Below are 23,999 nucleotides of genomic sequence, written 5' to 3'. Positions count from 1 at the left end.
GCACATTGCTAAGAACAAAAAAACCAACAACAAAAAATTCTATAAATACATTCAAAGCAGGAGACCATCTAGGGAGACAATTGGACCCTTGGATGATAAGGGAGTCAAAGGTGTACTAAAGAACGATAAGGAGATTGCAGAGAAGCTAAATGAATTCTTTGCATCTGTCTTCACAGTGGAAGATATAGGGCAGATCCCTGAACCTGAACTAACATTTTCAGGAAGGGATTCTGAGGAACTGAGACAAATAGTGGTAACGAGAGAGGAAGTTCTAAGCTTAATGGACAATATAAAAACTGACAAATCACCGGGCCCGGATGGCATCCACCCGAGAGTTCTCAAAGAACTCAAAGGCGAAATTGCTGATCTGCTAACTAAAATATGTAACTTGTCCCTCAGGTCCTCCTCCGTGCCTGAGGACTGGAAAGTGGCAAATGTAACGCCAATCTTCAAAAAGGGATCCAGAGGGGATCCTGGAAATTACAGGCCAGTTAGCTTAACTTCTGTCCCTGGAAAACTGGTAGAAAGTATGATTAAAGCTAGATTAACTAAGCACATAGAAGAACAAGCCTTGCTGAAGCACAGCCAGCATGGCTTCTGCAAGAGAAAGTCCTGTCTCAGTAACCTATTAGAATTCTTTGAGAGTGTCAACAAGCATATAGATAGAGGTGATCCAGTGGACATAGTGTACTTAGACTTTCAAAAAGCGTTTGACAAGGTACCTCACCAAAGGCTTCTGAGGAAGCTTAGCAGTCATGGAATAAGAGGAGAGGTCCTCTTGTGGATAAGAAATTGGTTAAGAAGCAGAAAGCAGAGAGTAGGAATAAACGGACAGTTCTCCCAATGGAGGGCTGTAGAAAGTGGAGTCCCTCAAGGATCGGTATTGGGACCTGTACTTTTCAACTTGTTCATTAATGACCTAGAATTAGGAGTGAGCAGTGAAGTGGCCAAGTTTGCTGATGACACTAAATTGTTCAGGGTTGTTAAAACAAAAAGGGATTGCGAAGAGCTCCAAAAAGACCTCTCCAAACTGAGTGAATGGGCAGAAAAATGGCAAATGCAATTCAATATAAACAAGTGTAAAATTATGCATATTGGAGCAAAAAATCTGAATTTCACATATACGCTCATGGGGTCTGAACTGGCGGTGACCGACCAGGAGAGAGACCTCGGGGTTGTAGTGGACAGCACGATGAAAATGTCGACCCAGTGTGCGGCAGCTGTGAAAAAGGCAAATTCCATGCTAGCGATAATTAGGAAAGGTATTGAAAATAAAACAGCCGATATCATAATGCCGTTGTATAAATCTATGGTGCGGCCGCATTTGGAATACTGTGTACAGTTCTGGTCGCCTCATCTCAAAAAGGATATTATAGAGTTGGAAAAGGTTCAGAAGAGGGCAACCAGAATGATCAAGGGGATGGAGCGACTCCCTTACAAGGAAAGGTTGCAGCATTTGGGGCTTTTTAGTTTAGAGAAAAGGCGGGTCAGAGGAGACATGATAGAAGTGTATAAAATTATGCATGGCATTGAGAAAGTGGATAGAGAAAAGTTCTTCTCCCTCTCTCATAATACTAGAACTCGTGGACATTCAAAGAAGCTGAATGTTGGAAGATTCAGGACAGACACAAGGAAGTACTTCTTTACTCAGCGCACAGTTAAACTATGGAATTTGCTCCCACAAGATGCAGTAATGGCCACCAGCTTGGGTGGCTTTAAAAGAAGATTAGACAAATTCATGGAGGACAGGCTATCAATGGCTACTAGCCGTGATGGCTGTGCTCTGCCACCCTAGTCAGAGGCAGCATGCTTCTGAAAACCAGTTGCCGGAAGCCTCAGGAGGGGAGAGTGTTCTTGCACTCGGGTCCTGCTTGCGGGCTTCCCCCAGGCACCTGGTTGGCCACTGTGAGAACAGGATGCTGGACTAGATGGGCCACTGGCCTGATCCAGCAGGCTCTTCTTATGTTCTTATGTTCTTATTTCTAATCAGTGCATATCCTTTGACTTCCTGCTGAAATCCTGTAACTTTTTATACCGAAAGTGTTCTGGTTTATTTTTGTCACACTTCTGTCTTGCTATAGCTCCTCTGGACAACAATAAGGTGGTTTCATTGGGGAAGAATCACACAACAAATAAAGCAGAATAAATCCCCTACTAGTGCACTATTGTGTCAAGAACATGTTGCAGAATTCACCTGTAATAAAACAACAGTCTGGAAGAGCCCTTAGGCCACATCTGCACCATACATTTAAAGCACTACCGCTTTAACAGTTATGGCTTCCCCCTTCCCCCAGAGCATTCTGGGAACTGTTGTTTGTTAAGGGTACTGAGAGCTGTTAGGAAACCCCAGTTCCCCTCTCAGACCTACAATTCCCACAGTTCCCTTGGAAGAGGGAAATAGCAGTCTCCTAACAGCTCTCAGTACCCTTAATAGTTCCCAGGATTCTTTGGGAAAAGCCATGACTCTTAAAGTGGTATAATAGTATTTTGAATGTATGAGGAAGTCGCCTTAGATGGGATGCCTAGCTTCCCAGTTACCAATTAAGTGAAGAAAGGAGGGAAACGGAAGGAGTGGGGGCTGTGGTTGTGGAAGATCAGCTGGCTCCTTATGGAAAATGCGGGGATTGGTTTTCTGGCTCACCATTTTCTTTACCTTCTATCTTTCCAGCAGTGGTCCCTGTGGCCCCAAATTCAGGAAGGACCAGAATACCTGCATTATCTCCCTGTCTCAATGGGATATGATGTCCCATTTCAGATTTGCTTCCACCAATTCAAGACAACTCACGTTTTTCCTTACCTGTTCCTCCTTTGAACTGGAGACGGCAAACAGATTGGGTGACCAGTTCCCGAAAGGGCTGCTGTCAAGACTGGACCCACTGCTAGTACTGTGGTGATAGCCGGACATGGTCACCTGGAAGATATAACTTCATTAGCAGGGTCAACATGGAACAACAGTGAAGCATGCCACAAGCTGCTAATTGGTCCACAATGATCACCTGAGCTCCTGCCCCATTTCTATCGATTTGTGTTGATTCTACTTTAGCCCCAAAGAAGTGTCTTACACCAAATTGTCTGTGCCACTTTACAAGGGCTCCCAAATACAACAAACAAGAGAAAGACAGAATTTTTACTTATTAAACTACGGTTTTCCTCAAAGCCTAATCCCAAGATCAGCAGCAAGAAGAATTTACCTTGAATTTCTGATCCCTAGGCAGCTCTTAAAACAGGTGCAGATAAAGAAAAAAATTATATTTGCAATTGTATTTTTACAGGGCTGCTGGTTTTATTTACCCCTTTTAATAATCTTTTGTATAACTTTATCACTTGCTATATAATGCTCAGTGAAGATCATCTGATGTTTCCTGAATGGGCATGAATGGCCTGAAGATGTTTTTTTCAATGACCCATGATAATTAGGGCCTATAATAACAAGCCAGCCAGGGCACACTTTCCAGCCACAATGGGGCTCTGACCAGCCTTCTTCAGCTTGTATCTGTGTGGCAGTGGCAGAGGGGAGGGGGGCAGGGGAGAAGAGTTTGGGGAGTTGAAACATAACCAGCAAGCAGGAAACAAGTCTGCGTTTTGCAACTAGGTGGCAGAAGTAGCTTTGGTGATGACAGGTGGATGCTGCTTGCACTGGAGGGAATAGATTACGCTGTACAGATTAGCACCACCTCCAAGTGCCTGTCTCCTCCTCTGTGCTCAGTGAGTTATATCTGTTAACAGATCTCATTAAGCAGGGCTGGCTCAAAATGTTTTGGTGGCTGAAGCAAAGGACTTGATGGCATTCCCCAACCCCCACCCTGAATTTCCATGTATAAAAACCGAGTGGGCTGGTGGCTGAATCTTACTTCAACACTGGCGAAGGGACAGCAGTGAGCTAGTTTACAGGGAACAGGGCAAGAGGCATGGACAAGTACAGACACAGCCCCCAGCATTGGCTGCCTCAGGTGGCCACCTCACTCTACCTAATGGTAAGGCTCACTAGGAGCCAAACTAGATGCAACAATATTCATCCAATTGGCAGCTGTGTGACTGGGTTTTGTTTAGGAAATAGCAGGGAGGGGGGACAATTGGATCAGGAATACTGTGGGAGCAATGGATTAAATCCAGTTGTCCCTTCTCCCCCCCCCCCACCATCCCGGCTGCAGGACCACCTGGACATGCCTATACCTGCTCTTTACTAAACAAAAAGCAAATCACCCAACTGCCAGTTGTGTGAATATTGCCCCATCTAGTTTTGGATTAAGCACACTGCAAGTCTGGTGATTTCTCATCCAGAAGAAGAGAGAAACCAAGCCACGTAGCGCTGCCTCTTCTGACTGCTTATGGAAGCAAGGTATTCCATATTGGCATCTGAGGATTCCTTGCTCTGCTTGGTTAAATGCTTTAAGTAACTAGCATTTTGCTATAACGTATCTGCCAGCAGAGTGTCTCACTCTGCTTCACAGTAAATGTGGCATCATTATCTCTGCACACTGACAGCCTTTCCAAACGCTCCTTACCGTGTCAGAGGCATACTGGTCACCATCAAACACCAGTCCTTCCTGACTGCCATAAGAGGGCCAACCTTGGTATGCTGAGGGAACAGAGAGATAATCCGGCTGCTTGTAAGAGCCAACTGGAGAATAATCTTCTTCAGGGTAGTGTTCAAGTTCATCAGGAGAAAGGTTGGGGTAGTCAGTTTCTGGAGTTGGTGGCTAAAGATTTCAGACAGACAGAGGTCAGCTCTACATACACAACATGTCCCTCAATAATCCAGGGTTTTTTAATCTCCTTACAGACTCTTCCTTTAAGTACAGGGAGCAAAGAGCTACAAATTGAAAGTTCAATGGACATTTCCAACTGTACTTTCAAGACATATAAAAGTGAGGCCTTCTTGGCTTAGAATATGGATAGGATGGCATTCACCATCCAATCCCCTATTGCCAGGGGTGGGAAACTTCCAGCCTGTAGGCCTAAGCGGGCTTGGCATGGGTCCCAATTTGGGCCACAAGGCCACTTCCCCCAAACCACACCCATCTGAGAGGCAGGTGGAGATCTGGTTGCCAACTCACAATCTGGAGTGTTGAAGTCTGCTCCCAGTGGGGCATTGGCAAAGGAGGCTTGCTGTCTACCAATCAGCTGACAGAACTGACTTCAAGTTTGCTAGGATTGTTTGCACTACTGAGTTCCCCAGGAGGAACTCTGCTACCAGCTGACCCATGCCGAAAAGCAGAGCTTGAAGTCAGTGCTGATCAGCTGATAGGTGGTTAGGATTTTCCTTTCTAGCATGGCTTGCTGTCCTACAAAGGAAAAAATGGACCTACTGATTGCTGGATGGGTGGAGTTGGGGCCTGCTCAGGGTGGGGGAACCCAGGATCTGGTCTGCAGCTGGGTCCCCTTCCCCACTGCTGCCCTATACAAAGCAGATCCCATCTGTCATGGCCCTGTCAGAGGACTCATCAGACGAGGATGACTCGGGAGTAACAGCAGCAGACCCAGAAGCAGCAGACCCAGAAGGAGAAATGGAGGAAACTCCTGAGAACCCAGCTCCTTCTCCCCCTCAGCTGCAGAGCACCCCAGACACAGCTGAAGCCCTTCAGCCAGACGCAGACAGTGAACAGGATACTCCCCCCTCACCTGCAGAATGTAGACAACAGAAGGTCAGGCAGAAGAGGGGCAGGCCTGTCCACTTAAGGCCAAAACGCTGATGGCTCACACCTGCTGACAAACCTGCTCCTTAAAAGTCAAACCTTGGTTTCAGCTTGTTGTTGACTACAACGTCAGGTGGGACCACTGTGTGTCTTCCTATCCCCTGAACCTTGACTTGGACTGATCTCTCGGCAAACTAGATCCGGACCTTCACTGACGTCTCTTCTGGATTTCTGGCTTGGCACGTAAGCTTTGAACGGCCTCTGCCCTTATCTTGCTTCCTCCTTGTTAGCCTGGCAGATTTATAGCCAAGCTGCCGGCTGAGGACTTACGGCCTGGCAATTACCAAGGAATCTCCAGCCCTGCCTGCACCCCCACCGACACTGCTGTCTCAGTGAAGAGCTGACACCATCTATCTACCAGCTCCTACACAGATCAAATTATACAACCTGCACCTAAATATGACACAAACCAGTGCACCAAGGGCATGTTTCCTAGAACAGGAATGACCCCACTGGCAGCCTACATGCTCAATCCACACACAAGGAAAAAAGTTAACCACAGCTTAACTTATATGGGACAGGAAAATGATGCTAAGTTGGAAGAAAAAGAGTTAACTACACTTGAAATCTTGCTTTTGGATTTTGTATGCAATATATAAACTTATGCCATATGTATTTATTTATATGTAGTGCTATGTCCAAGCACACACACACTGCAGCTGTGAAGTCTTTACTGTTAGATGGTGCCAACAACATGATTATGGAGCATGAGCAACCACAACAAAGAAGGGGTTAGTTTGTGCAATTGAGTGGGTCACCCAAATAATAATAAAGCAGGCATCTGGGGGTTGAAAGTTATGCCCCCTGACACTGGAACTTCTTCCTCTCCAAACAGAACATAAGAAGGAGAGCCTCACTGGACCAGAACAAAGGCCCATGAAGTCCAACATTTTGTTCCTCCAGCAGCCAACCAGATGCCTATGGGAAGCCCACAACCAGGACGTAAGTGCAATAGCACTTCCTTGTTTAAAATCCTACTTACCATCTAGACATCCCAAATGTCCAAAAGCAGATAGTTGTTTACTCAGTGATGAAGTCTCCTGTCTTTTTACTACTGTTTTACTTTTACACGTCCTGGCACAGAGAACAGGCTACAGCTTTTACATTCTGAGTGTGTCTTGCAATGGCATTTGCAAAGCAAGGCACCAGGAGAGGGCTCAAACAACTGAGTCACATGAAACACAAATCTGAAGTTGCATCACACCAAGCCAGAGCACTGGTCCATCCAGCTCAGTATTTGTAACATTGGCTCTCCAGGGTTTCAGACAGGAGTCTTCTCCAGCCCTATCTGGTGATGTCGGGGATAGAACCTGGGATCTTTTGCACATAAAGCATATGCTCTACCACTGAGCTGCAGCCATTCCCCACATGCTACAGCACTGCCGCCTGTCTCCATCACATTGTCCTGGTGGGAAATTCTTACTGACCCCTAATATGGCAAGTCAGGCCCCTAATGTGTTCAATACTCATCAACCAGAGTCTTTCCACAGGACCTTTCCTGGGCCACAAATCTGTATCACCTAACATCTAGTCTCTAGACACAAGTTGTCCTCAGTCCCCACTCACTGAATGGACTAATCCACCACTGACCATCCATTCCATCAAAATTTACCCCCTCACCCCAATACTCAGTAGACCCCTGCCCTTCATTTACCCTCTGATCCATAGGGCTGTAGGGAGCAAACGCAGGCTGCATCTCCGGGCAATTGAGCATTTCATTCCCTTGGGGTGCATCCCACGACGTCTCGCCTGTCGTCGTATTATAGAAAAACACCTGCCCGCTGGCCTGGTCTACATATTGGTCCCACTCTGCAGGTGTGGCAGGGCTGAGGGGAAGCAAGGGAGAGCAAGGATGGGCGGGACTTCCAGTATTGTCAGAAGCATCAAAGGGAGACTCCCACGTCGTTTGACCCGTCTCTGGATTGTAATAGAACAAGCGGCCACTTTCCGCGTCCGTGTGGGTCTCCCAGCTGGTCAGGGGGCTGCTGCGGTGTGGCTGGGGTGTGGATTCAGCATTGCTGGCAGTGGCAATACTCCGTTCCAACTGGAGGTCCTGAATATTCACATACACGGGATCTGCGGCTGCCTCTTTGCACAGCTGAGGGACCAATAAAAAAAAAATCAGCCAACTGCATATCGTACAATTAAGTGACACAAAGATGCAGAACCACGTAAGCCTCCTGCAACAGAAGCTGGCTAGATTTCTGAAGTTTGGTCAGATTCACTTGACCAGCTCCATCTTTAATACATCCCAGAACTTCCCTCTTTCCACTGTTGGCAATTCATTAGCTTCTGTACGTTGTATTTCCTATATTCCTCACCTTTCTGCTAACTCAGGGTACTTCCAGACAACTTGTTTATTGAGCATTCATCCCAATTTTTTTTCAGGGAGACCGGATACTGTTGACTATTTGAAAACCATTCATTCCAATTTGTTAGCAGGGAGGCTAAACAACATTGCGTCAAAGGAAGTGTTATTCCACACTTTCCACTGCATTTTCCCATCCCTTTTTTGCAAAAAGTCTGCTCTTTTGGTGAAGCAGGTCTACTGTACAAGACCTCCCAATCAACTATAACTGTACAACCTTAATTTGCTGGTATGTAATTTAATCCCACCCCAAAATAGTGAGAGTCTGGAAGCACCCTCAGTATGTTAATCTCCTGAGAGTGTTCCACATTGAGGTTTGAAATGACCTATGGCTTTAGTTGGTTTTTAATTTACAAATTCTAAACAGCTCTCAGTTAAAATTCCCCTGTTTTGCTTGAACAGCGGAGCTTCTCTGGTTGGCTGCTACAAGCCTGTCCTGTCTGTTTAACATTCATCAACCCAATTCCAGAAGTGGATTTGGCAATTCCTTGTCCCTACCAAACCACTTTTGTCTATTAAAGGGTGTACCTGGGAAATTCAAAGAGGGTTCATGGGGAGGGCAGTCCATTGGTTTCCTGAAATCTACCTGAATGCAGCACTTAGCTACTCAAGGCTCCTAAAGGGTAAGGCAACATGAGTCAATGATTTTGAAATGGAACAAAAGACTTTTGAAACAAAGCACTTTTTGAAATTGTACAAGCATACAACCATATTATTGGCCATATCCATTACATCAAGAAAATTCTAAAGGCAGGACACAACTTTTTTAAAAATGATAAAAATAGAGTTAGGGCCATGCAGTACATAAAAGCCTTTTTTGTCTAAGGTATTTGTTTACGTTGTGCCAGTTTGATGTATTTTCTCCCCTGTAAGTCCTATCAAATTTAATTTCCTTTAAAATAAGCTCTGTTTTACTTTTTATTCACATACCATGGCTTGGGGTTTCCATTACTGATTAAACCACATCACAGCTATGATCCATTTTCATATTTCATGGTTTTAACTTTTTTTTGTGAACCATCCAGAGAGTGTTTATTAATGGCACCATAAATAAGTTGTAAATAAACGTAATCAATCACTGAAAATCTTAAGCTAATAAGCTTTGTGTTTTGAGCTGTGGGAGTTTGCAGGGTCAGTTTGCTCTTGGGAGAGACTGCAAAAAGAGGTTGTAGTATGTTCTAAAGTAAGCTTCTTGTTTATTAATTAATATGCAAGGTGAGCATCTTCCAAGCAAGCAGCACCTTATCCATAGTAAGATCAACCCAGCACCTTGAAACACTAGTTTTTTCTTGCCAGTCAGCCCCCAAACACAAGACTCCATCTTTTCCTAGTCTTGTACTGCCCCCCGCCCTCCACCTCTCTTGGCCCACACATAGGGTTGCTACCTTTTTTGTGCTGGCATTAGCCCAACCCAGAAAAGTGATGCTTTCCATATAATATTAGCTACATGTCTGGGAAGCTTCATCTGCTAAGTTTCTGTGCATCTGAACAAGAGAAGATGATAGATCAAACATTGTGGGCAAGGCTGGCTCCAGGTTTGAGGAAGCCCCTGGTCAGTGTCCTCTGGTAGCCTTCTCCTCTTTCAGTGGGACCTGGGGGGCTTATCTGGTGGTGGTGGCATCCTTCCAAGCAACATTGGTTGGGTCTAGCCAATACTCACATTTCCCACAATGCATCAGAGCAACACTAGGTTGAGGCACTGAGGGAATTAAAAGGGTTGCTAGATCCACGCATCTAACACTGCACAGAGTACTGGCCAGGAACAGCAAAACAAAGAAAGTGGGCTCTGGGGAGGCATTGACAGTGAGCCTCCCAGGCCCCTGGGAGTTGCCCAAGGATGTCTGGTGCTGATGCCATCTCTGATTGATTGTGGGACTGGAACCCAGATGCCCCTGACTTGGGAGTTTAATCTGACTGATGCTCCAGCCTCAGAACTAGGGATGTGCTTAAATGTCACAAAATTCAAATTTGACACCAGATTTCCTATTAATTTGAGCTTTTTTCATCATTGCAGACTGGTTTTTTTCCTAGTGATTTTCTGCAGCTGAAGCGGATTTTTTTTTAAAATTCACCTCAAAAATATCAATATCAATATTTTCCTCAAAACAGAGATTAATATTGATATTACATTTAATATATCAATTTTTTAAAAAAATCTATGAAAACATCAATATTATAAAAAATATTGAGTTTTTGCAAAAAATCCAAATTGGTATTTATAGCAAATAGCAAACATTGATGCCTGACAAAGCAGTACCGGAAAGAAGTTTGACAGAGTGAAAATTGAACCGGTTCCGAAATGCATCTCTCATCCCTGCTCAGAACCTGTTTTCTAGTATTAAGCCTGAAACCTGGAATGTAGCTTTCATGTTTCCTCGTCCAAAGGAAAAGCTGTAATGTTTCTCCTTGAACTTCTCACCACTAGGGATGGGAAAATCTGTCTGTTTTGGTTTTTCTTAAGTTCAACTCTCCACATTTCCACAACACTTTGTGTGGTTTGTTTTTTTAAGTCTTCATGAAAATTTGCATTTTAGTGCAAGTTTCTCCTAACACATTTTAATGCAATTTTGCCTGATATACATGTTTTTGCAGAACAATTTCCCCTAATATGCATTTTTGTATGTTATTTTCAAAAACATGCATTTTTATGCTCACTTTACCTAGTATATGCATTTTTGTACGTGTTATAGGGCTGGACAATTACCAAATTTGGCAAAATGTAAATTTAAAAAAATGGCTGTGGTTCAGTTCGTGTATTGTTTCGGAAAGTGTGAATTACGTTAAATGCAAACTAAATTGAATTTCTCCCCCATACCTGCATCTGACCAGCATGGTTTTTTTTTTGTCTTCCATTCTAATCCCAAATTGCTAGCCAGAGGCCTGAATAACAAAAACAACCTTCCCCATTTCCTATTTCTGAGTGGTGAGAAAAACCAAAACAGAGAGATTTTCCCAACCCTAGTCAGATACAAGGTCCTGAAATTTTGTTTCGTGGCAGCTGGTCACCACTACAGTTATTTCCTTTGTTGTTGTTATGTGCCTCCAAGTCGACTACGACTTCTGGCGACCCTATGAATCAGTGACCTCCAAGAGCATCTGTCATGAACCACCCTGTTCAGATCTTGTAAATTCAGGCCTGTGGCTTCCTATATGGAATCCATCCATCTCTTGTTTGGCCTTCCTCTTTATCTACTCCCTTCTGTTTTTCCAAGCATTATTATCTTTTCTAATGAATCATGTCTTCTCATTATGTGTCCAAAGTATGATAACCTCAGTTTCATCATTTTAGCTTCTAGTGATAGTTCTGGTTTAATTTGTTCTAACACCCAATTATTTGTCTTTTTTGCGGTCCATGGTATCCGCAAAGCTCTTCTCCAACACCACATTTCAAATGAGTTGATTTTTCTCTTATCCGCTTTTTTCACTGTCCAACTTTCACAGCCATACGTAGAGATCAGAAATACCATGGTCTGAATGATCCTGACTTTAGTGACAGTTATTTCCTAAGTGCCCAAAATTGTTAAGTGCTGTAGAAAAATAAAAAATACATAAAGAAGACCCTACCCAGAGTGTTTACCAATCTACATTTAAAGATAAGACACATTAAGAAGAGAAAGACACAACTAGGGGTGTGTGTGAGAGAGAGAATGTGGGGAGGAATCAAGGGTAATAAGGGGCATGACGGCTTCCAAAATTAAAGTAAAATCCAGGACACTAGAGAAGTATGGATTAAGGGAGTGGCCCCCTGACTTTTTCCCCCCATGAGCCACTTGAAAATTGCTGAATGCTGTGGCAAGCCACTACATAATTTTTTCTGCCTGTTGTAGCAATTGTAATGTGCTGTGTTAGTTGCTGTATGATTTTTAATTGTATTTTACAGTCATACTGCAGGCCACCTAGATGAAGCTCAGTGGTCTGAGGCCTGGGTTAAGGGAAGGGCCATAGCTCAGCAGCAGAGCATCTGCTTTGCATGGAGGGATGCATGGCAAAGCTCACGGTATATTAATGGAGGAATCCAATCGGGACAAAAGAGACTTCTGCTGTCTATATACCAACGCGCGGAGCTTGGGAAACAAGCAAGGGGAGCTTGAAGTCTTAGTGCATCAAGGCAAATATGACTTCATAAGGATAACAGAAACTTGGTGGGATGACTCCCATGATTGGAATATAGCCATTCAAGGATATAAACTCTACAGAAAGAATAGAAGCAACAGAAAAGGAGGGGGAGTAGCATACGTCAAAGACAAATACACCTCTATGGAAATCCAAGAGAGCGGACAAAGGGGTCCGGTAGAGACCATTTGGGTAAAAATAAATGGAGAAACAAATAAAACCGACATGGTAGTAGGTGTCTACTACAGACCCCCTGGCCAGGAAGAGGTGGTAGACGAGGCCTTTCTCAAACAAATCTCCGAAATCTCAAGGAGGCAAGAAGTAGTAGTGATGGGGGACTTCAACTACCCGGATATCTGCTGGGAGACAAACTCTGCGAAGCACAAAGCCTCCAACAAATTCCTGATGGGCCTTGCTGATAATTTCCTCTTTCAAAAAGTAGAAGAAGGAACAAGGGGATCGGCAATCCTGGACCTGATCTTAACTAACACGGACGAATTGGTCACGGGAATTAAAGCGGTCGGTACCTTGGGGGAAAGTGACCACGTAATGCTGGAATTCGTGATTCTGGGGAAAGCCAAAGAAGAATATAGTCAAACATGGACCTTGGATTTCAGGAAAGCCGATTTTAGCAAGCTCAGGGAAATGATGGGTAGGATCCCGTGGCTAGATAGACTAAAGAAAAAAGGAGCCCAAGACACGTGGGAGTTCATGAAGAACGTATTACAAAAAGCGCAATCGCAAACAATTCCAAAGAGGAAGAAAAATGGAAGACATCGGAAAAAGCCAATGTGGCTACACGGAAGACTGGTGGAGGAGGTAAAAGTAAAAAAGAGCATGTATAAAGAATGGAAGGAAGGACGCATCACCAAGGAAGAGTACCGACGAGCGGCTCGGGCTTGCAGGAATAGCATAAGGAAAGCTAAAACCCAGAATGAGCTGAGGCTGGCAAGGGAAGCGAAGAACAACAAAAAGGGTTTTTCAGATATGTTCGAAGCAAGAGAAAGACCAAGGAAACAGTGGGACTGCTGCTCAATGAGGATGGCAAAATGTTGACAGATAACGAGGAAAAGGCAGAACTGCTCAACACCTATTTTGCCTCCATTTTCTCCCAAAAAGGGAACAGTGTGCAACCTTGCATTGGTAGCAATCTCAGTAAGGGGTCGGGACTGCACTTCGAGATTGATAAGGAGATAGTCAGGAAATACCTAGTTAACCTAAATGAGTTCAAATCTCCAGGGCCTGATGAACTGCATCCCAGAGTATTGAAGGAACTAGCGGATGTACTCTCGGAACCTCTTGCCATCATCTTTGAGAAATCCTGGAGAACGGGAGAGGTGCTGGAGGATTGGAGATGGGCAAACGTCGTCCCGCTCTTTAAAAAGGGTAAAAAAGAAGATCCGGGGAATTACAGGCCGGTCAGTCTGACTTCAATACCGGGAAAGATATTAGAATGGATAATAAAAGAGTCCATTGGCAACTATCTAGATGACAATGCTGTGATTAGAAGGAGCCAGCATGGGTTTGTCAAGAAAAAATCCTGTCAAACTAATCTCATCTCTTTTTTTGATCGGGTCACTAGCTTAGTAGATGGTGGAAATGCTGTAGATGTCATCTATCTAGATTTCAGCAAAGCGTTTGACAAAGTCCCCCACGACCTTTTGATTAGCAAACTAGTCAAATGCGGACTACATGGAAATACTGTCAGGTGGATTCACAACTGGTTGGAAAACCGTACTCAAAGAGTGGTCGTCGGTGGCTCTGCTTCGGACTGGAAGGAGGTCTCGAGTGGAGTGCCACAGGGTTCTGTCCTGGGGCCGATACTTTTCAACATTTTTATCAATGACTTAGATGATGGGGTGGAGGGAAGCCTTATGAAGTTTGCGGATGATACGAAACTGGGAGGGATAGCTAACACAATGGAAGACAGGAATAAAATCCAAAGGGACCTGGATAGACTAGAAAATTGGGCTGAAATTAATAAAATGACATTCAATAAAGACAAATGCAGGATTCTGCATTTAGGCCACAAAAACAAAATGCACAGGTACAGGATGGGAAATACCCGGCTTAGCAGTAGTGCGTGTGAGAAGGACCTTGGAATTGTAGTGGATCGCAAGTTGAACATGACCCAGCAGTGTGATGCTGCGGCAAAAAAGGCAAACGCGGTTTTGGGCTGCATAAACAGAGCTATAGTTTCCAGATCAAGGAAAGTAATAGTCCCACTATATTCTGCATTGGTCAGGCCTCATCTGGAATACTGCGTTCAGTTCTGGGTGCCTCATTTTAAGAAAGATATAGACAAGTTAGAGCGGGTCCAGAAGACGGCGACGAGGATGATAGCCGGTATGGAGAACAAGTCTTATGAGGAAAGGTGGAAGGAACTTGGCATGTTCAGTCTGGTGAAGGGAAGGCTGAGGGGTGACATGATTGCACTCTTTAAGTACCTGAAGGGCTGTCACATAGAGGAGGGTACAGATTTGTTCTCTGCTGCCCCAGAGGGTAGGACTAGGTCTAATGGTTTTAAGTTGCAGGAGCGTAGATTCAGATTGGACATTAGAAGGAACTTCTTGACAGTAAGGGCGGTTCGGCAATGGAACCGACTGCCTAGGGAGGTGGTGGGATCCCCTTCGCTGGATGTCTTCAAGCAGAGGCTGGACAGCTATCTGCGGGAGATGCTCTAGCTGTGGATTTCCTGCTGTGAGCAGGGGGTTGGACTCGATGGCCTACAAGGCCCCTTCCAACTCTATGATTCTATGAGAAGGTCCCAGGTTCAATCCAGCATCTCCAGGTAGGCCTAAGAGGGCCGCCTGCCTGAAACCCTAAGGCTGCTTCCTATGTTCCTAGAAAATGGGTAATATGGAAGGAAGAGTTGAGAGGTCACCAAAGCATGGATAAAGTTCACCAGTTCAGATGCAGATTCTCTTGAGCAGAATCCAGCTGGTCAGACATGCTGCGCACTAAGTGCTTCAGTGGGTGTTGGCTCACAGAGTAAGATATGAAGAGCTTCCGACAGAGACAGGCGCACAGACAAGAGACATTGGGTCGACTCCGATTGGGGAAGTGACTGCTTTATTCTTGGGCATGCAACTGCCAGCAGCTGAGGACACAAATAGATCCCAGGTTGCATAACTCAGTCCAGTCAAGAGGCGCCACCAAGGCAGAGAGGAACAGGTCAGAGCAGAGCAGGATGGTGAACCATGTGGCTCTTGGGGCCTTTGTAGTTCCCTGACTCACTTTACACAAGTGTATACAGAGGCTCAACTGTCCCCGAGTGAAAAGAGATTTGATGGCTGAAGCCATGAACTTTGTAGTTATCCTTAGGCAAGTGACTATTCTCAGGGTGCTTCCATACAACCTGTTTACTGAGCATACATCCCGATTCATTTTAGGGAGATTGGACAAGGCTGGTTCTTTCATGAACATTCATTCCAATTTATTTGTGGAGAGCCTAGACAATGTTGCATCAAAGCAAGTGTTATCCCGCACTTCCCATTGCACTTTCTTATCACTTTCCTTATCACAAAAAAATCCAGTCTTTGGGGGGAGTGGATTTGTTGCACAAGACCTCCCAATCAGCTATAATTGTGCAATCTGAGGACTCATCTACATGGGAGCATTTCTTAGCAGCAAACACACTGCTTTTATTTTCGTTATTCACTTGCACCGTCCACAGTTGGTGCTCAATGGTAGCTGCAAATTCTTTTTTTGCATTCACACAATAAATGTTCCTTTATCATGGACCAATCATGCTGTTTCTTAGTGGCTCCTCCCTCTGATTTTTTGTTTACACTTCCTCCAATTACTAGGGAACTGGGCATGCACAGATTATACCTTGACCCCTCCTCTAAAAGCCACAATGCAACCTGGGAGAGAAAGTACAATTCATGCTGAAGGTAAATGGACATTATTGCTGCTGCTTTGTGTTTATGATTCAGAGCCATCAGCCTCACAGTATCTTCAGTTTGTTTAGCCTGCAGAGAGTGAACCCTGTTGTGAAGTTGATGGCTCTTCGGATTTGAGTTCAATCATGAAATACAAAGAAGGCAGACATCATCTGCCTGCTTGGTCAGTTACACACTAGCAAAGCAAGCAATCAGACACCTCTTGTCTGCTGATGAAGGCACTGGCTTCAGTTGTCAGTTTCCCCCTCTTTTTTTTTCTCTCTCTCTCTCTCTCTACCACCCCTCCAACAGCTGGTATAGCACAACGGGGAGGACAGCCTGGCTGGGAGTCCAGAGTCTGCGTGTTCAAATCCCCGCTCGTGTCTCCTGGGTGTCAAGGGCCAGCTAAAGGTCACCCCCACAGGGAGTGGCTCAGGGGTTATGTGCCCTGCCACCTGTGCAGCCGTGGGCAAGCTGCATAGTCCCAAGGAGCCCAGTTACCCCCCAGCTGGCAGTTGCTTACAAGGAAGGGGCTGGCTTGTGCAGCTGTGGCAAGGTGAGCAGGCCCTAGCCAGCTGGGGAGGACTAGCCTCAGAGGGAGGCAATGGTCAACCCCCTCCGAATACCGCTTACCATGAACACCCTAAAGCCATAAATTGGGATCGACTTGAAGGCAGTCCATTTCCATTTCCACCACCCCTCTCCTGTTAGCTACTATTTTATCCCCCCCCTCCAAACAAAGAGCGCTGTAGTCACTTTCTCAGTCACATTAGTACAGCAAATGTACAGGAAATTAGTACAGGAAAGGGGAGTAGCAGAGAGCGCCATTCACACGCCCACCACAAAGAATCGGAGCAAAGTGTCTGCAGGCGCTACGGAAATGGAGTGGAGATTTTTTCTCTTCACTTTTCGTATTATCAGCGGATTGGGTTAGTACAGACTTACAGGGGGAAAACTATGTGATAGCTTCTGTTTGCCGGTAATGTCATGTGAACAATGTGAATTAAAAGGAGATGTGAGTAGCACCAAACGTACAGTAAACCACAGTGTAGATGAGCCCATTTCCCAGTATGTGACTGAATCCCACCTGAGAATAACAACAGTCTGGAAGTGGCCTCAGTCTCAGCCTTCACCTCAACCAATCTGTAGCTGAAATATAGGCAAGCGATGCAATTTTGTTTCCCCCCCCTCCCCACAAAGGTTCTGAGTCAACTTGGGAGGAGCAAGAGATAGCTAGAAGAGACACTGCAATCATCTCCCCATCCCTCCTTTCCTCTGCATATGCTCACATTTATTCCTTCATATCCACTCGAGCGGAGTTCTGCCATTAAATGCAATTTGGTCCTAGAAAGCCCTGGCTCATATTAAGGAAGGAAGTGGAGGCAGCAGATTTCACACCCACGAGAGGAGGAGAAAACCTGCTTTGTGCTGTCTTCACCCAGCACCAATCACCACTAGGCCCACTTTTAAGTCGCTTGTGGCAGTTGGAATTTTGTAACCCTGAACACAGAAAGCATAAAAAGCAGCGCTGCTGGGATCAGGCCAGTCGCCCACCTAAGCCGGCTTCCTGTCTCCAACAGGGCTCAGCAAGATGCGTCTGGGAAGCCCACAAGCAGGGCTCCCATTTGTTTATCCTTAGAATCTAGTGTTCAAAGGCAGACTCTTTGAGGATATAAAAAGCTCACTTAGCAATCACGGCTAACAATACTGACCTACATTACTGGTCTGTTTTAAGGAGCACTAAGAAACTCGATGAAGCACTTATAACACAGAAAATACATTGATTAAAATATTTTAAAATATTTTTACTAGCTAGCAACAGAGTAAACTTGGTCAGTGCTATAAATTGCCAGACTTCAGTCCAATCCATACAATACAATCTTGTGCACATATATTCAGAAGCAAGTCCTAGGTAATTGTGTTTTGCACACAAATAGACCAGTTCTTGAAACCATGGATGGGGAAGCTGCTGCTCTCCAGATGTTGTTGGACTACATCTCTCATCATCCTTAACTATTGGCCAGGCTGGCTGAGGCTGATGGGAGCTGGGAGTCCGACATATCTGAAAGGCCAAAGGCTCCCCACCACTGCTTTAAACTACAGTTGAAAGTCACACTGTGGAATTACTTTCCTTCCTCTCACATGCAGCAGAAATTCCAATTCTCTAGGCTAAACCATTATTTGTGGTATTGCACCGGCACATAAATAAATCAGTCTATGGTGTCCTCCCCCACCATTATGGAACTCAATTCCAGAAGATATCGGACAGTCCCATCTCAGGTCTCTTTTAAACGGGCCTTAAAAGACTAGTTTCTTTACCGAGTCTTTTGAAGGTCAGGTAGTCTTTAGTGGACTATCTTGTCTCATGCTCGTTTTATGTTTTGGATGCAATTGGATATTTTAAATGCTTTACAATTCTATGTTTATTTGATTGCAAACTGCTTTGAGGGGCGGTCTTGCCTTAAAAGCGGCACAGAACCCTTTTAAATAAATAAATAAAATAAACAGAGCAGGACAAAAACGCCCTCCTGAAATTCTCCACTTTTATTTGCAGGCAGTGAAGTAGGGGATAACAGCAACTCTATTGGCAGCCTGGCAGCCATCTTGCATCCTCTACAAAGACCAAGACCCATTATTCTTCCAGGACAGGGGCAGGGAGGGGGAGTATGGGGCAACCACAAAAACATGGCAGAGAATGTTCAGAGAACAATTTTTTTAGGGGAGGGGGAAATTCTTAGAAAACTCTCTTATGAGGATATTTGGCTCAGGTCTCTCCCTCCCCCCACCTCAATAATAGTTTCCACCTTTGTGTCTCTGACTAAATTTAGACCTTTGCTAAATTTTCCTTTCTTGTCTCAGTCATGGCAAGGTGGGAAAGAGGAGAAAGAGGATCAACCAAGCAAAACCAACTCTAAATTGTATGAGCAAGAGTCAGGTCCTGAAAGGGCTCTTCTACATTCAAGAGTGTAACCCTTTACAAGTCTACTCGGAAGCAAGTTCAATTGTATAAGATTGTAGCCTAAATGTAGCATAGAAGGATGAATTCCAGAAGGTGGACCTTGTTCACCTCAGTGCTCCAGTGATGGGGGGGGGGGAGAACCATATATGGCGAAACTCTTTACGATCCAGCACTTAAAACAGAGGAACTCTTACAGTGTCTAGGCCTGGCATGGGTGAGATATGCCAGGATCTCTCACCCCCAAACATTTTCGGAAGCACCCTCCCATATATACAGCACTCCACTGTTGAGTACAGTAGCTGGACACCTCAACCCTCCAAGTCTCTCCATCTGGCCCTCTGGACTCTTTCTAGGCCACACCCCCTCTTCCCAGGCCACACCCCTCCGTGGCCCTGCTCCACACTATCCTCCTCCTTTGCTTTTGCCTGGCTGGAATGCGTCCTCGAACTGTGATAATGTCTATTGCTTGCTTGGAAAGGGAGACGTCTGTATATGTAAAATCTCCTGACGTTTGCATAGCGGAAATATAGCCTAATGTACAAATGGAAGGGCCACACCCATTGCTCCACCCACTTTTGCCTCTTCCCCACTCATCATCGGCACACAGCCTCCAGAAGGTTGCCCGTGAGGACATGCAACCCTCGGGCTAAAAAAGGTGTGTCCCCCTTTTAGAAGCACACAACTGTCTAAAAGCTATTGGGGGGAGCACAGTAAGAGTACCTTTGTTTCACACAGTCCACACGTCTTTCATCTCAGCAGAGAGCTTCTCTTCCAGAGATGGTGCACTGCTAAACCCTCAAGAAGACAAACAAAAGAAACTGCCCCCCACAGCACATAATTAATTTAATACAATATGCAGGGGAGGGCTCACCTCGCGTTTGTGGGCTTTGCAGAACCTGTGGGTGGCAGCGCGATGGCCTTTTTGATCAAAGCATAATAGTTTGTTCTTGAGCACCTGCTAATAATATGTTCACTGGCATTGCAATTGTTGCATGGAACACTGGATGCAGTTAAAGACTTTTTTGTTGCAACTGCTGCTCTAACTATAGGCCTCCTGTGCTTTCTACAGTTACGTGAGATGCAGAAATCTGACAAACACATCTGCTGAAATGTGTGGTGTTGTTTTATTGTAACTGCATTGTGATTTTAACGTTTTATAGCAGGGACAGGAAACCTGTGGATCTCCAGATGCTGCTGGATTCCAACTCCCATCGGCCCCAGACGAATGGCCAATAGTCAGCCACGGTAGGAGCTGTAGTCTGGAGGGCCACAGGTTCCCCATCTCTATCTTACAGGGACTGAGTGCTGTTTCAATCTATTAGTTGACTAGATTCATCAGAATTTGTTCATTTTAATGTAATTGATAACTTTAGTTTTAAATTATACATTTTGTACATTAATGTTGTATATTTGTTTGGCTCATGTACCTTGTGCACCATCTCACGAGCAATGTTTGTTTTTAAAAGAATATAAATCTATACAAATAAATAAAATTATTTCCCAGCCACAGAGGTGCTGTGAAGGGGAACTGCACGTTCCCCATCTTCCACCTATCATGGCATAGAAGAGTGCAGCTCTGTGGGGGGATTTTAAATGATGGCAATCCTTATGAATTTTCTGCTAGCTTCTGCTTTGCTGTGCCTTTCTAAATGCAGAGTAATGCCTTTTAGCCAGATTAATGCCTTTTAGCCAGATTAATGCCTTTTAGCCAGATTAATGCCTTTTAGCCAACAAAACCCTCTCTTTTGTTCAGTGATTTCTAAAAGAATTGCATGAGCTTCCCTAGAAGTCGCATACCCCTAGTCCCAGATATGCAACTGACCAATTGTAATTATTCTGCAAAGAGAGAGACAGAACACTCTGTGCATGTCCAAAGGCCCTAACCTATCCACATATTTCTGACCCAAATCCTTGGAATGCAAGCACCAAGCAGCACTCTGACATAGTAAGCAACGTTCTACCTTTTCAACAAGCATACCTTGGAAAAGCCAGACGGACGAGATGATTTATGCCAGGAAAATGATTTGGGAACCCAGTCACTCATTGCCAACACGACCCAAGAAGGTCAGTCACAGAACCCAGATGCGGTGTCTTAAATGGGAGAAAAATGGCTGAGCCAGAAGGTGGAGGAAGAAGAGAATTGTTGCTTTCTCAACCACAGACCAACCATGAGACAGGAACACAACACAGTGCGCAAAACAAGAAGCCGACCGTTCGCCTTTCACACGTTTCCTGTTGGGGTTTGTGGGATAGAACAGTTGCTGTGGCAACAAGGGTGTACCTAATGCTCTCTTGTTGACAGTGTCATACTAACTCATTAAGACCTCCTCCTCTACCCTAGTGGAATGTGCTGGGATCCTAAAAATGGAAATGGACTGCCTTCAAGTGAATCCTGACTTATGGCGACCCTATGAATAAAGAAGAGAGAAATGCCAGGGCTTAAGGCATCCTACCCTGTTGACCTGGAAGCCCTTTGCCTAAATTCCAGCTGTTACTCAGTGTTGTGAGAAATGACTTCCACACATGCTCAGAGATGCTCTCTCACACTTCAAAAACAAGAGAGGGTGATGATACTCTGGGGAGGCATCCAATTGGCAAGGCAGAAGGACCAGAGACAGAAGAGATGGGTCTAAAGATGCAAGTCTGTGTCAATTTGCCAGGTTCAGACCCGGAAGAGCTCATCATCCTTTAAGGGCTCCTGCCGATGGCCTGTTCACTCAGCATCCATCCTGATTTGCTTGCACAAAGCTTACACAGAGGTTAGACTATGCCAGGTCTTTACTGAGCCTTTATTCTGATTTGTTTAGGGATGGTTATAAGACAATGAACATTCATCCCAATTTTCTTGTGGGGTGTTTACACATCTTCCTATTAGTCATTCATTCATTCATGCCACACTTTTCAGTGCATTTCCTTGTCAATTTTCTAATAGTAAAAAGTCATTTATTTTTTTTAAAGTGGATTTGTTACTCCTATTTTTGGCCACATTCATCCTTGGCCAACCATCTGAGAACCACATCTCAACAGTGGGTGTGGCCACCCCTTACACAGCAGAACAGTTACACACAGGCACACAGCACAGTGGATAGACAGATCAGACTCCCAGATTGAGTGTTAGCCCTGCTTACTTTGAGAGATGTATAGAAGGGAGACTTTTGCCAGATTTATTTACCTAGTTATTATTTATTATTGCATTTATATCCCGTCTTTCCTCCAAGGACCTCAAGGTGGTGTACATGGTTCCTCCCCTCTACACTGTATCCTCACAACAATCTTGTGAGGTAGGTTAGGCTGAGAAGCAGTGACTAGCAGAGAAAAAGTCAAACCTGGTATATTTCTCTTCTCCTTTCTGTACAGATCTTTGTCCCCCTCCCTTACTAGTGCGGGGGCTGGCAACCCCAGAACTGGGACGCTGTTTGTATGCCAATGACCTTTCACAATGACATCTGTGTAAACCAATAACAAAATGACAGCTAAAATACATTCCAACACTGAAAGGAGGGGTGGGGGAGAATACATAATCTTTTGAAGTGAGGACCATACGCTACAACTCAAGGTACAGCAAAAGAGAGACACTTTACTGAGCAGCGCTGCAGTTAGAGGACTGAACACACCCTCCTTGCAGTTACTCTGACCTTGACTGGGGTGCAGATGGCCCACAAAGGATTAGATCACTGGGTGTGTTTTGCAAAGCTGTTATGTACAATAAATTAAATTATGCAAAGAAAGAAAAAGCTTAGTGGAATTTTAACAGTCCTAGAAGCAGTTTGTTGGGGGCTCAACAGCAGCTACTGAATGGGCAAACAAACCAGTAAACCCCAAAATCCCCATAAAAGCAGCGCATCAGGCATTGTCTTGAGAGGGACATCAGAACAGTCAAGTATCCCATCTCGTCCACCACCACCCTTGCCAAAATCCTCTGTACTTCAAGTGTCTGTGGGCGATGCCATCCATATTAACAACGTCCTTCACTCTAGCATCAAACTTCCAGCTAAATCTGACGCGTTCATAGGCCACATCACACATTAGGCTCTTGCCTAGAAAAGCTCAAACTAAAATAAGTGATTCATAGAGCAGCCCTCTGCATGTTTACTGAGAAGAACATCCCATGGTATTCAGTGGGGACTACTTCCAGCTGGTTAAGTGTGCGTAGGATTGCACTGTCAGTCTTGAACATACCACAGAAGGCTTTGTACTTGAGTCGGGTTTCTTTATATCACTTTGTAATGCAGATGTAAACTGCACAGACAAGAAGGTTAGTAAAATTTCTCATCCTTGTTCTATCCCAAATTAACGGCATTTAGATGCATCCCAAACAGCACAAGAGAAGGTCAAAAGATTCTTTTCAGCTACTTGGGCAAAAACAATTATTTCATTTGATGCCACCAAACTTACACGTTAGGACTGCAGCTCTCGAATCTTCAGCTAGGATCTACCAGGCAGCACCACTCACCACCTTACTGAGACAACAAACAACTGTGAAACACAATCTCTGCTACACACTACAGAAAAGGACCTATTTAACATGCAGTACTTATCTGATGGTGAACCAACCAGATTACCCAAGGCCCCCCTCTTCATTATTAGGGAAATATAATTGCTGAGTTGGTGTGGGAAAACCTCTGACAAGTATTGAAATTCATGCTGTGCGATGATACAAACTGTTACTTACCCCAGGAGAAAAGAACTAGCTACCTGAAGCCCTCCCCACTGGCCATCTCGCCTAGCTGGATTTTTCAACAAATAGCCGCACCCCGCCCTTGAGTTTCCCCCACCTCCTGGGACAGGTAGAGCAAACTGGTTATATGCATAAGGGAAAAGGGGCGAGGTCTCAATGGTTTTAACCCTCTCATCGTCTCAAACAAATCACGGACTCCTCCTCCGCCATTGAATCGCCTTTAGAGAACCTGTGGCTGGATTATGGAAGGCAGAACTACCACAGGAAAGGGCATAGTTTCCAAACAGGTACAAGTAGTTTT

General features: G+C 44.8%; 1 protein-coding gene across 3 annotated transcripts in view; it reads right to left on the bottom strand.

Moving 5' to 3' along the window:
- ARHGAP27 (Rho GTPase activating protein 27) overlaps positions 1 to 23,999 on the bottom strand; it is a 57,980-nt gene that overhangs the window by 15,351 nt on the left and 18,630 nt on the right. For all 3 annotated transcript variants that reach the window (XR_009758355.1, XM_061588877.1, XM_061588879.1), the window contains 3 exons: positions 7,351 to 7,794; positions 4,506 to 4,700; positions 2,798 to 2,911 (listed from right to left, as the gene is read on the bottom strand). Coding sequence is in view for 2 of the 3 variants with exons in the window: in XM_061588877.1 (XP_061444861.1) it covers positions 2,798 to 2,911; positions 4,506 to 4,700; positions 7,351 to 7,794 (753 nt within the window). In the remaining variant the exon portion in view is untranslated. The remainder of the gene's footprint in view (positions 1 to 2,797; positions 2,912 to 4,505; positions 4,701 to 7,350; positions 7,795 to 23,999) is intronic.

The sequence above is a fragment of the Rhineura floridana genome, chromosome 11 (genome assembly GCF_030035675.1).
Source record: "Rhineura floridana isolate rRhiFlo1 chromosome 11, rRhiFlo1.hap2, whole genome shotgun sequence".
Classification (NCBI taxonomy): Eukaryota; Metazoa; Chordata; class Lepidosauria; order Squamata; family Rhineuridae; genus Rhineura; species Rhineura floridana.
This window is presented reverse-complemented; position numbering and strand designations above follow the sequence as displayed.